Source organism: Hemicordylus capensis, chromosome 3, assembly GCF_027244095.1.
Source record: "Hemicordylus capensis ecotype Gifberg chromosome 3, rHemCap1.1.pri, whole genome shotgun sequence".
Classification (NCBI taxonomy): domain Eukaryota; kingdom Metazoa; phylum Chordata; class Lepidosauria; order Squamata; family Cordylidae; genus Hemicordylus; species Hemicordylus capensis.
The window spans coordinates 273,479,226-273,491,244 of record NC_069659.1 but is presented as its reverse complement, the minus strand read 5'-3'; the positions used below and the strand labels follow the sequence as shown (position 1 = coordinate 273,491,244).

Here is a 12,019-nt window from a genome sequence, read left to right as displayed (position 1 = left end):
GTAGGGCTGCGCAAGTCTGGGTAGGGCTGCTTGTGTAAATAGTATATTTTTGAAGAATTTGTCTGTTTGTGGACTTCTTTGTGCAAAAGAAAGTCATACTTCCCAATGACCTACAGATACCAAATTTTGCATACCGTCACATAAATTGGCTGAATGCACAATCTTTTAACACCAGTATATGCTTGGTGAAAGATTTAAATAATGTTTTGTATTTATTTATTTATTTATTTGCAGAAATTCTGTATATAATGCACATATTTTGTTATTGTTCTCAATGGATTTTAACACTCAGTAACCAGATCAATAATTTAAAATGATATCATGCCCACGAGAAGCAGAATATCTTTCTCAGATTCAAATTTACTATGATTCATATGTAATACGTATGCTAATTATTCAATAAAATAAATAATGTTTGAAGTCAAGTCAAGCCATTTATTACAATCAAATATCAGATACATCAATATCAGTACAGTTACAAAAGAAAAACCTATTAAATTTAATTAACACAATAAGACAAACTCTTAATCATGGCTATTAAATATATTGATCAAATCAGCTGTTAGTGGTGACCAAATCTTGACAGACAACACACAAAACTTTGCCACGTTATAAGTGACACTGGGTTTCTTATCTGACAATATTTGAGACTGAAATCCTACCAATTTCAAACTGTTTTTTTGACTTCCCAATAAATTGTGGCTGGGCATGATGGGAACTGTAGTTCAACAACAGCTGGCAAGCCAAGGTTTCCTAGTCTCAGGGTACCAAGGAAGCATAATACAACAATTGTAGTTAAGGATATCCCTGCATCACAGACATGCTGTGTAATCTTATATATGTTTGCTCAGAAGCAAGTCCTATATTCAGTTGCGCTTACTCCTAATTCTCTCTTCCTAGGAAACACTGAGATGAGGCCTAAGGTTCTCTTTTTCTTTCTCTGAACTCTTACTGGACTATAGCCCAGGATTCTTTAAGAGAAGACACATCACATTTAAACTGGCATAAAATCAATAGAAATCAACTAACTGCTAATTAACTGCTAACTAAGCAAAGATGATTAACTGCTAAATGAGCAAAATATTTAATGTGGTGATTCTCTTATGTTTAGCCTTTTAATGCGGTGGTTACCTTATATTTCGCAGAGAGACAGCAACTGGCCCTATCCAACCCCAGCACAGCATCCCTGCAGTGGTTGTTGCTGGTATCTGCCTTATATTTATTTTTAGACTGTGAGCCCTTAGGGGACAGGGGACCATCTTATTTATGTACTAGTATTTTTAAGCCCGTTAAAATAACGGGCGCTAGAACCTTTTTTCTTTTGGTGTTGTTGTTTCCTTTATTCCTTCTCCCTCTCTTTCGCCCTCCTCTTCTTTTTTCTTTTTCTCTCTCTCTCTTTCACTCCTTCCTTTTCTCTCCCTCTTCCTTTGTTTCTTTTCCTTCCTTTCTTCTCTCTCCCTCTCTCCTTTCCTTCCTTTCTTCCACCTCTTCTCACTCCCATCGTTCTTTTTCATTTTTATTTCCCTCTTTTCTTTATTTTACAGGCTCGCTCTTTGCGGTTGGCTGCTCCTCCCTTTTTTCTGTCTTTTTTTTTTGTCCTTTCCCCTTCATTCTTTTCTTCTATTTCTTTCTTTTTCCTTCCTTTCTTACGTCTTTGTTTCCTACTTTCCCTCCCTCCCTCCTTGTTTCTTTTGTCCTTTTCCTTCCTTTCTCTCTCTTTTGTCTCCTTCCTTCTTTCCTTCTTTCTATCTTTCTATTGTCCTGTCTCCCTCCCTCTTCTCCACCCGATCCATGCATTGGCTTTCGCAAGCGCCTCTGCTTGGGGGAGACAGAGCCCTCTATACAGGACGCCCCTATCCTCCGTCTCTCTCCAGCATAGGGTGCGCCCTTAAAATCGCTTCAGCGGGGACTTTCCCAGCGCTAGAGAGCTGTGGCACCCTGGCAGCTCAATCAGGCACTGCCGGGAGCAGGGAATGGCAGTGGTACGCCGTCTCTAGGGCGCAGGGCACCGGAGAGAGAAACCCCAGCAAAGGGGCCCCTAAAAGCACAACTTTGAGCTTGCCTTGTAGCTCCCTGTTGTTGTTCTCAACGTGGTCCGCTCCCTGAGCATATAAAGAGCTGCGTCGCAGCCCGCCCAGGCAGATTGCTTTTCTCAGCCGGAGTAGAGGGTAGCAGTGCTCCGTTGCTATAGCTTTATTTGGGTGGGGGTGTGTGTGCTTGTGTTTGACTTTGAGTGGTGTGCTTGGGCGCCGGGCTGGATGCCCCATTGCTGCCTCTGGGCTCTCCGTGGCCGGGCTGGACCCGCTGCCGCCGGCCCCGGTATTCGCATCCCTCCCGCCTCCCAGAGTGCTGTTCCCATCGGCTATTTTGGTGCCTGCCCGGCCCCGGTGTCCTCTTCCCTCCCGCCTCCCAGAGTGCCGGCCAGATTGCTGCCACCGACCCCGCAGTCTTTCCCAGCCAGATTGCTGCCCACCCGGCCCCGGTGTCCTCTTCCCTCCCGCCTCCCAGAGTGCCGGCTGGCAGCAATAGAACCGGCCAGCATGGCCGCCTGGTGTTGGCGGTCGTGTCTCCCTTGGACTGTTCTGGGCCTGCGCTTTGCGCAGGCCCAGAACAGCCCAGGGAGACAGGGACTCAGACGCCAACGTTCCAAGGCCACGGACACTCACTTAGGGTTTTATTATAGAGGATTATTTATTTTTCTGTGTAAACCGCTTTGAGAACTTTGGTTGAAGAGCGGTATAAAAATATTCATAGTAGTAGTAGTAGTAGAAATTTGTGATGCAGATATGCTCAACAGGTTTTGTGAAAGTATCAACAATTATCCATGAAATCATTATTTCAACAGCATAACATTATAGTATTTAAATTCATCCATACCTCACTGATATTTGCTGCATTTATTCTGGCCTGTATGAAGAGAGGCTCATCTTTGCTGATGGTATAGTTATGAAGAAAATCTTCTTTTCCTGATCTGTATGCAATCTGTTCAAAGTAAGCAGATGAAATCATATCAGTACTAGCCATAGTATTTGTGGCAGAAAGAATTATGTAAGACTGATCAAATAGACTTCTAACTGGCTATTTACCAGTGGCCGATATCCTAATGAAATACCAGTGCAACAGAAAAAGCACCTCTGTTTCTTAGCTGTGCTCCACTAACTCAGTTCCACTGCTGAGTAGCAGGATCACATCTCAACAACCTCCTCTTCCCCAGGAAGCAATCTGTGACACCTGAAAAAACTTTTGTGAGGGTCAAACAGCCCTCAGGAACATAATTTCAGTTTATACAGAGGGCATCGTGGGAAGGGGAGGTTGTTGAAATTCACACACACACACAAGCACCAATTCTGCATCAGTCTGGATCTTCAGAAACACCAATGCTTTCCCTATTGCACTGGTGCTTTTACTCAAGATGTCAGCCAGTATCTATCTGGCTGTTGTGACTTTTAAAAATGACTGAAATTTAAATTTTATTCCTGATTAACTAACAATTATGGATGGTTGTGAAGAAGAAAATGAAAAGAACAACTATATAAGCATGGGTGATAAAACACTTGCAAAACTTCTGGATGACTGACTGTGTTCAGACATAACATGAAACCATAGTTAGTTTAGTTGAAGGTTTTGCATTATGTCTGAACTTGAGCCTACCCACTAACCGTGATTTCTTTGGAGCTGACAAACCAGGATATGAAGCTGGTTTGCAAAGCACAGTTTGTGCTGTCATTTCCCACTCTGTTTGAATTCACAAACCATTGGCAAAACACAATTAGGGCCATTGTTCTACCCACTGGCAGCCGGTGAGGGAGGCGCCAGTGGTGGGGGATGTGTGGCAAGAGATACTTTAAAAGGTCATTACTGGCAATACCGCTGGGATCTGGAAGCTGTCTGGAGCTGGTTCAATCTGCTCCCCACTGGCCACCACTGGTTCTACTTGCTCCTCGTGGCTTCCAAATGCCAGCAGTATAGCTGGTAATGACTTTTTAAGGTACCTCTTGCTACCCCTCGCACTGCCCTCAATAGCCGCCACTGCTTCTAGCTCTAAAGGCTACTGCACCTACATTAGGCTGACACTTTCACCAGCCAAGTTTCTCTTCATTCATTCATTCATTCGATTTCTATACCGCCCTTCCAAAAATGGCTCAGGGCAGTTTACACAGAGAAATAACAAATAAATAAGATGGATCCCTGTCCCCAAAGGGCTCACAGTCTAAAAAGAAACATAAGATAGACACCTGCAACAGTTACTGGAGGTACTGTGCTGGGGGTGGACAGGGCCAGTTACTCTCCCCCTGCTAAATAAAGAGAATCACCATGTTAAAAGGTGCCTCTTTGCCAAGTTAGCAAACTTAAACTGAAATTATCTTGTTTAAAATGTTTGGTTATGGCTCATGTTAACTTAAGTCACTTTCTGAAACACTAGGTAAAATAAGCAGCCGTGAGTCTTGCTGTTACAAAAGCAAGGTCTAGGGAGTGTGAAAATGTTGTATTATTATAATTTCACCAAATATGTCTAAGCATCTGAAAAGCCTTTAAAAATAAAATAATATACAGCCAGTCTATTACAGGCACTATATAAGACAGGCAGAATAATTTTAATGAAAACAGAATAGCCTCGCTGAGGAAAGAGCAACTACAGAGGTCCTTGCACATGTTCTAAAGGATCCAATTTAGTCTTTTTCTCTTTAGTTATGTACAGGGCCTTTATCGCCATAGTATCTGAAACCTGGTCAGCACGCTTCTTGATACCCTTTGGGTTTAAAGGCTTTCTACCTGTGGAAGTACAGGGAGTTCAAAAATATCTTAGAAGTAAACCTCAAACCTATGCAAAGCAATAGCAAATATTCATGGCCGGATCCCATTGCTTTTTCAGTGGTGGTGCCTGTCCCCAAGAATTACCAGTTTAAATAATAAAGAATTGGTGCGGAGAGAAGGTAAAGTAGGGACTCACATCACTCTGCAGTTCCTGGCTTTTCTTCGCATGTTTGATCTGGGAACTGTCTGCCACACTTGTGAACTTGAGAGCATCAGCCTTCTGTCTGTACTTTTTCTAATTAAAATACATTTTTTAAAGGTGATACAGATATCATTACCACATTCCTCAAAGGTTAAAACTTGACAAGTTACACCTTCCACTTACTACTACGGCTGGCAACAGAATGGAACGGTAGCTTTTCATGTTGCCTCCAACTCAGAAATAAAGGCAAGATCACTCAGAAGAAACAGGGGTTGAGGACATTCAGTGGGGTCACGATTCTCTTTTCCACCTTTCTGCCCACCGTTTTTATATAATGGAGCTTCACTTATCCACAGTCAATGAACATTCTCTAGTGGATAGTTACTGACTTAGTTGCAAGATGATCTAGGGTCTACAGGCCATCTCAGACCCTGCTTTTCTCTCCTTATGTTCTAAAAACGCTTCCAGAAGGAGCAAATGCCCATACACACACCTTTGCAATGCAGGAATTTGTAAGTATCAGCCTAAGATGGGCAAATGGTAGAGAACATCAGATCTTTGCCAATATACTTCTTTCAGACTCCTGTTTGACTATTTCTAGATTACAAAATGATGCTCATACTGGCTTTTTCTGGCTCTTGCCCTACATAAGATTTCAAAATACAAAAATGGAGCCAGAAGAAGTGTAGAATCTCAACTGCTTTACAACACCTGTGGGAAATACTCAGCCTAGTGTAATATTTTAGATGTTCTAGGTGAGGTTTTTGCTTGAACTTGCTGCTGTCAAAAACACCATGAGGAAAAAGTGTATCACAGCTATTTCATGGCAAAATCTGTTGATAAGAAAAGGCAATTGCTTTTATCCACTGCACTTCAGACTCTTGGGCTAACAACTCATCAACGGAACACAGCAATCTCTGACAGTGTATACTTGTATGTGTGTGTCAATGTGGCGGTTCTGTGGGGAAAGACTCTGTGGGGAAAGAGTTGGTGGGTGAACGTATCCATTCGCCCTGTGACTTTCCCAGCTGAAGACACGACTGAAATTTTATAGTTGTTGTTGTTATCATTATTATTATTATTATTATGCACAAGACTTCAAAGAGATGCTCATTATTTTATATTCAAGATCTGGAGGAGAGTGAGGCATATTAGGGACAAATTGTTTTTTTTTTTGTGTTTTTTTTAATTGTGCAGCCTAATATAAAGTCACATTAAGAATAACAAAATGCCAGTTCCTGGCTGGAAACAGAAACACCTAAGGTAAGTGTTAGTTCTCCACTGATATAGCCCTTATACAGTTCAGAAATAAGAAATCATATTATCTGATCATCCCGGGATTCAATATTTCTGGCAGTGAGTGTTTATGTGGCAAATCCCAGCAGTAGATGTCACTTTGCTTCTTTGCATGATATTAGATCTGAGCATTGCTGCTTCTTCCTGTCTCTGCTTTAGAATCTAGCATTGTCAGATGTCAGAATCTACAGTATTGGAGTCTAATCACTGGTAACTTTAATAATCTTAACTAGAATCATAGAAGTTTAGAGTTGGAAGGGACCCGGGAGGTTTTCTAGCCCAACCCACTGCTCAGTTCAGGAAACTGCTACAGCATCCCTAGCTATTAGATGCTCTTCTTTCTGTTCACTCTAGAGTACTGTTCAGACATTACCTTGTATGAGTGTACATACGTCTGTGCACTGTACATGTTTTTGTGTGAATGACTGTACTTGAGTTCTTTTAAAAAGTGAACCTGAGAACAGGCCTCTCAGATGCATGGTGCAAACTGCAATTGTAGATATGCTGGAGATAATGTATGAATCTGTGTACAGATATGTTCATGTATACACTGTACACTTGTTGTACGAGTGTTGAATGTAACATGTGAATAAGACTTTGGAGTTTTTCTAAATGTCTCTTTTCTTTCTCATTTCCATTTTTCTTGGGTAGGATTGCACAGCTTGTGGACCCAACCAACCATGCAGCCCAACAACTACATACACCATGCTGTAATGATTAGCCACTAACTTATAATATATTGTCATATTTTCAAAATACACTTTCATGTTCTTTGAGGATCCAGCCAGACTTGAGCACATTAAACAATTTTTTTAAAAAATTACCTCACTAACAAGTTCTCCTGCTTTCTTCGCTTGCTCTATATTGAGACTCCCATCCGCTATCCACCCAACTCCTTTCATCCATGTCAAGTCAGTCTTGTACTGAAGCTGAAGAGGGGGAAAGAAAGCTCATTATCTCACAAAGACAAAGATTTAGTGTTATCATTTAAAGAGAAATGCATTTGCAGGGCCTGGGAAACATGTCTGCAAGTTACACCCTTCAGGAACCTACAATTTTCTACCACAAATACTGATATTTCTATGGGAGCTCTGTTCTAAGGAGTACTTTCCAAAGCCCTTCGACTAAAAAACAAGAGTTTTCTACATAACATTGAAACTGAATTTGGAGTTCAAAATCCCATAGATTTGACAGAATCTAACATCTTGCCAGTAATTATCAATGTTGAGCCTTTCATACAGATAATCAATAAATTCTAGTAAGATCACTGATCTTATCACCTCTGTATAATGTAAAAGAAAATGCCTTGGTTCCTACCTCACTCTGTAGCCCATAGGCCTTTTTGGCCCACTGTGTCTTTAGATCTTCTGGAACCACTGTATATCCGTGGAGTTTCTTCCTATAGTCAAGATCACTAGCCAGAGCCTGAGCTTTCTTTGCATGTTTCAGGTTTATCATGTCCATTGGTAGGTGGAAATGTGATTTACTCTTCTCAAAGTCCTTTTTATATGCAATCTAGGTAATATCAAATGATCACATGTATTGTGACATAAAAGAACAAAGATGGAGGCTGGCATGCCCTGCCTAACACAGGCTGATCAGAACCACAGCTGATCATCAGCACTGCAGGACTCAAACACATGTGCCCATGGTGCTGTGCAAGAGGGCTGTTCTGGTGCAACTCAGCTTGCACGACTGAAGGTTGTAAATAGTGTACAACTAGTAATGATGCAAGGGTGTGTTGTACTAGAAGAGCCCTCTTGCCCAGAACTAAGGGTATGTGTGTTAGAACCCCACAGCAATGTGAACTGTTCAGAAGTGCCCATATTAGACGGCAGGGCATGCCAGCCTCTAATACTAGTAGAATATAGTTTGTTTGTTATATTTGTATACCACCCCAAACCTACGTCTCTGGGCAGTTTCCTACAACATGAAACAAAACAAAAAACATTACAACAATTTAAAACCACAATTCTGTTCTTGGGTGAATAAATGTGTCTTTTAAAGGCTTTTTAAAAGCTGTCAGAGATGGGGAGGCTCTTATTTCAGCAAGAAGTGAATTCCAAAGTCTTGGGGCAGCAACAGAGAAGGTCCGATGAACTGGTGGCAACTGCAGACAGACCTCTCTGGATAATCTCAATGGGCGATGGGGCTCATAGTGAAGATGATGTTCTTTTAAATCTATTAACAACCACCTTTTCTATATGCTGACAATAGATAGATTTTTTAAAATATTCTTTTACCAAAATATTCTTTTACCATGAAAACACAACCTTCTACTTGACTAAGGCTTGAATGAGTTATGTTTTGGTCCAATCTTTTTGCCTGGATTGTGAATGTTTGCCTCAGGAATCTACTGTGGAGTATGGCTTTTAAGTTTCACATAGTATATATTATTGGCTGACATCCAGAACAGTGTAACCCAGATGGTGCCAATCCACCCATGCTGTTGCAGGCTCACAGTGAAACACCAGCAGTCTTTCACTTTTGCATAAAAATGCACACATTTCGAGTCACGAGCCCACACTCTGGAAGCACTAGTTAGATCAGAAAGTCAAGCAACTGGTTTCTGATCCAACTAGCACTACCAGAGTGTGAGCACACAACTCAAAGTTTTTGCAACCGCCAGCACTTCACGTTGGGCACAGTGGGCACTTACAGCGTAGGTGGATTTGCACTGCCCGCATTATGCTGCGCTGGATGTTAATGACTATCATTATTCATACAGTATCTAAAACATTGTATGCTTTTGTTAAAAAAATGTGTTGATGGTAGATGTACTGTTTAGTAAACCATTTATTTATTTTAAAGAAATGTTTTAATGAACTTTTATTTGGAACTAAGGCCAAGGCATAATACTAGTAATTTTCTGGTCATGGAGGAGAGCTGGTCTTGTGGTAGGAAGCATAAATTGTCCCCTTTGCTAAGCAGGGTCTTCCCTGATTTGTATTTGAATGAGGGACATATGTGAGCACTGTAATATATTCCCCTTAGGAGATAGGGCTGTTCTGGGAAGAGCAGCTGCATGCTTGCATGCAGAAAGTTACAAGTTTCCTCTCTGGCACCTCCAAGATATGGCTTAGAGAGATTCCTGCCGCTGCCAGTCTGTGTAGACAATACTGAGCTAGTTGGACCAATGGACTGACTCAGTATAAGGCAGCTTCCTATGTTCAGAATACAATATCTTGTGCATTTCCCCGATCCCCTTTAGCTATACAAATTACCATTCTCTTCCTTGGCATTAACTATAGTGCACTACGTTTGCATGAGCATGATTAGTTCTTAAACCAAGTTTTACAAACTAATTAATCCTCACCATAGGCAGCATCAACCATGAGAAGTGCTGCTGCAGATGTAAAGCTACACCATAGTTTATGGTAATCAGAGAAAGGAGGAGAAAACCAAATAGCATCTCCATGCCAGACAAGTAAACTATCGAGCATAAAGGGATGTATTCAGGCATAGTAATAATTAAAGAAAAGTAGAAATGGTGAAATACTTGCACAGTGAAGAATATTTTTCAAAAATAAAAATTATGTACCTCACTGCTCATCTTTGCTACTTGCAAAGAGTGCAGAAGTCTTGAATCTTTGGTTGCCATAGCTTTGCCTTTTGTTTGTTCATATTTCTCTTTGTATTTAATCTTTAAAGAAAGAGGGAATCATTGTGAGTAAAATTAAAAACTCTGTACTTAAATAAAAAAGCAGACTATACAATTAAAGCATAAAAAATCATAATTGTGGCAAAAAAACTTGAGAATAACCTGCATTGAAATCAATGGGATTTACTTCCAAGCAGACATATATAGGATTGCACATTTAGCTATTAATAGTTTTAAGCAGGGCTGATTTTATTTCATAGGTAGAAAATGTGTGGTTAATGAACATGTTTCTCACTTTATCTTTAAAATGCTCTGGTACAAAAAACACACTTACTTATGTCTATTTACATTCTTACTGAGAGCCCATCAAAAGCAGAAGTTGAATTGCTCACATTTTTCTTCCATGTTTTACTGTATTTGCATTTTGAACTATGGCAAATACAGTGCATGTTAATATGTTATAAGGCTACATTATACAGCTCAAGGGAATGTTGTGAAACTCTAAGGGAAAAAATTACACTGGAAAATATTAGACTTGATAACTGCAAAAGAGCATTAGTCAATGCCGTAGAGACACAATGTGAGACAGCTGTGTATAGGAAATGCCATCTTATAATGAAATGTGAGCAAAATAAATAAAATAAATTGCATGATTTTATGGTCTGAACTGAAATACTGTGAAAGTATTTCAGCTAACATTTAATGCTGTGCTGGCACTATGGAGGAGGGACAATTTTTTTTGCTGATCTCCCCTTCCTCCTACAGCCCACTGTGCCCACAAATATGTCACTGAGGATCATGCAACCACCAGGGGCATATTTTTGAGAGACATGGTGGACTTCAGAGGGATGGAGAGATATCACAAAAATCACCCCTCCTCCACAGTGCTAGCACAGTCTGGATGCCTGGCAAATATTTTTCACCTATTTTAATTCATGGCGAATTTCACAACTATATTTCAATTTTACTTTTTAGACATTTTAAAGATGCAGTTTTCAGCAGGGCAGCCAGTAACATCAGCGTTTGTAAAAGCTTAATTTAAAATAAAATCTTAAAACTCAAAAAGAAACATATTTTCATTTGCCTATGTTATTGTTTACTTTCCTTAGGAATATGTCCTAGATAAATACATATAACCTACATCACTGGCAAGATCTCTTGATGCTTTGGCAGCAAGCAACGACATGGAATCTAACTTCATTTCAAAGCCTTGGCCCTTGCTTTTCTCCCAGCCTTCCTTGTATTTAATCTGAGGGAGAAAAAACACAGTAATATTTCACTAATTTGATCTGAGATAGGAAAGAAAAATGTACTGTAAAGTGTAAACAAACGAAGATCAGCAAATATGATACACAAGACTGGCATGTTTGGGTATATTGTCTTAAGAAAGACATAAGATTGTTTGTTTCTTTCATCAACTTCTTTCATCAAAGCGTCCTTGAACTGGAAAAGGTTTCTCAGATCCCTGCAACAACTGGATACCAAAGATTTAATGATCAGACTGTCCCCAACTCAAGAGCACTTACTAATACCTCACAAATGCAGAGAACAAAATCAATAAAATGTTTGGTGCTTATGTTGTACAGCAAACAAACACAGGCTCCTTTCGTAAGTACTCTTGAGTTGCTACTCCGTGTGTGTATCTGTGTGCGTGCGCACGTGTTTTTGCTGCAATTTATTACATGAGGCAACTAATTATATGAAGATTGTCCAACCCTTTTTGACCAACAGTATTCGTCAGCCTCAGCATACTTATGTGTCTTATTCTGGTACGCAGTTAAAACAAATTTTACCACTATCACCTTGGACAACATAAAACTAATAAGATGAATGTATCCCATGAGTCACTGCTGTACAGCTTCAGGAGCATCTCAGGTATCATTTAACAATAAAGGGTGGCATCTCCTGAAAGCAAGTACACATATTTACACACCACAGAAATCCCTTGGATTTATGCATAACTGGATGCAGGATTGCAGCAATGGCAGACATCCTCATCAATGCTGTGGAGGCCCCGAAAGCACGTGCTTCTACAGGATTCAATACTCCTCCAGGTGCAGCAGGCATCTGGATTATCCACCAATCTCTTCTTCCCCTGGAGCTTTCCCAGACAGCAGGCTTTACACTGGGTTTTCTGCAAGGCTTTACTGTGAGTTGAAAGTTGC

At 40.4% G+C, this 12,019-nt stretch overlaps 1 protein-coding gene across 3 annotated transcripts in view; it reads right to left on the bottom strand.

Moving 5' to 3' along the window:
* NRAP (nebulin related anchoring protein) overlaps positions 1 to 12,019 on the bottom strand; it is a 78,474-nt gene that overhangs the window by 41,449 nt on the left and 25,006 nt on the right. For all 3 annotated transcript variants that reach the window (XM_053305237.1, XM_053305239.1, XM_053305238.1), the window contains 6 exons: positions 10,996 to 11,103; positions 9,795 to 9,896; positions 7,571 to 7,768; positions 7,078 to 7,182; positions 4,952 to 5,050; positions 2,878 to 2,982 (listed from right to left, as the gene is read on the bottom strand). In XM_053305237.1, the coding sequence (XP_053161212.1) occupies positions 2,878 to 2,982; positions 4,952 to 5,050; positions 7,078 to 7,182; positions 7,571 to 7,768; positions 9,795 to 9,896; positions 10,996 to 11,103 (717 nt within the window). The remainder of the gene's footprint in view (positions 1 to 2,877; positions 2,983 to 4,951; positions 5,051 to 7,077; positions 7,183 to 7,570; positions 7,769 to 9,794; positions 9,897 to 10,995; positions 11,104 to 12,019) is intronic.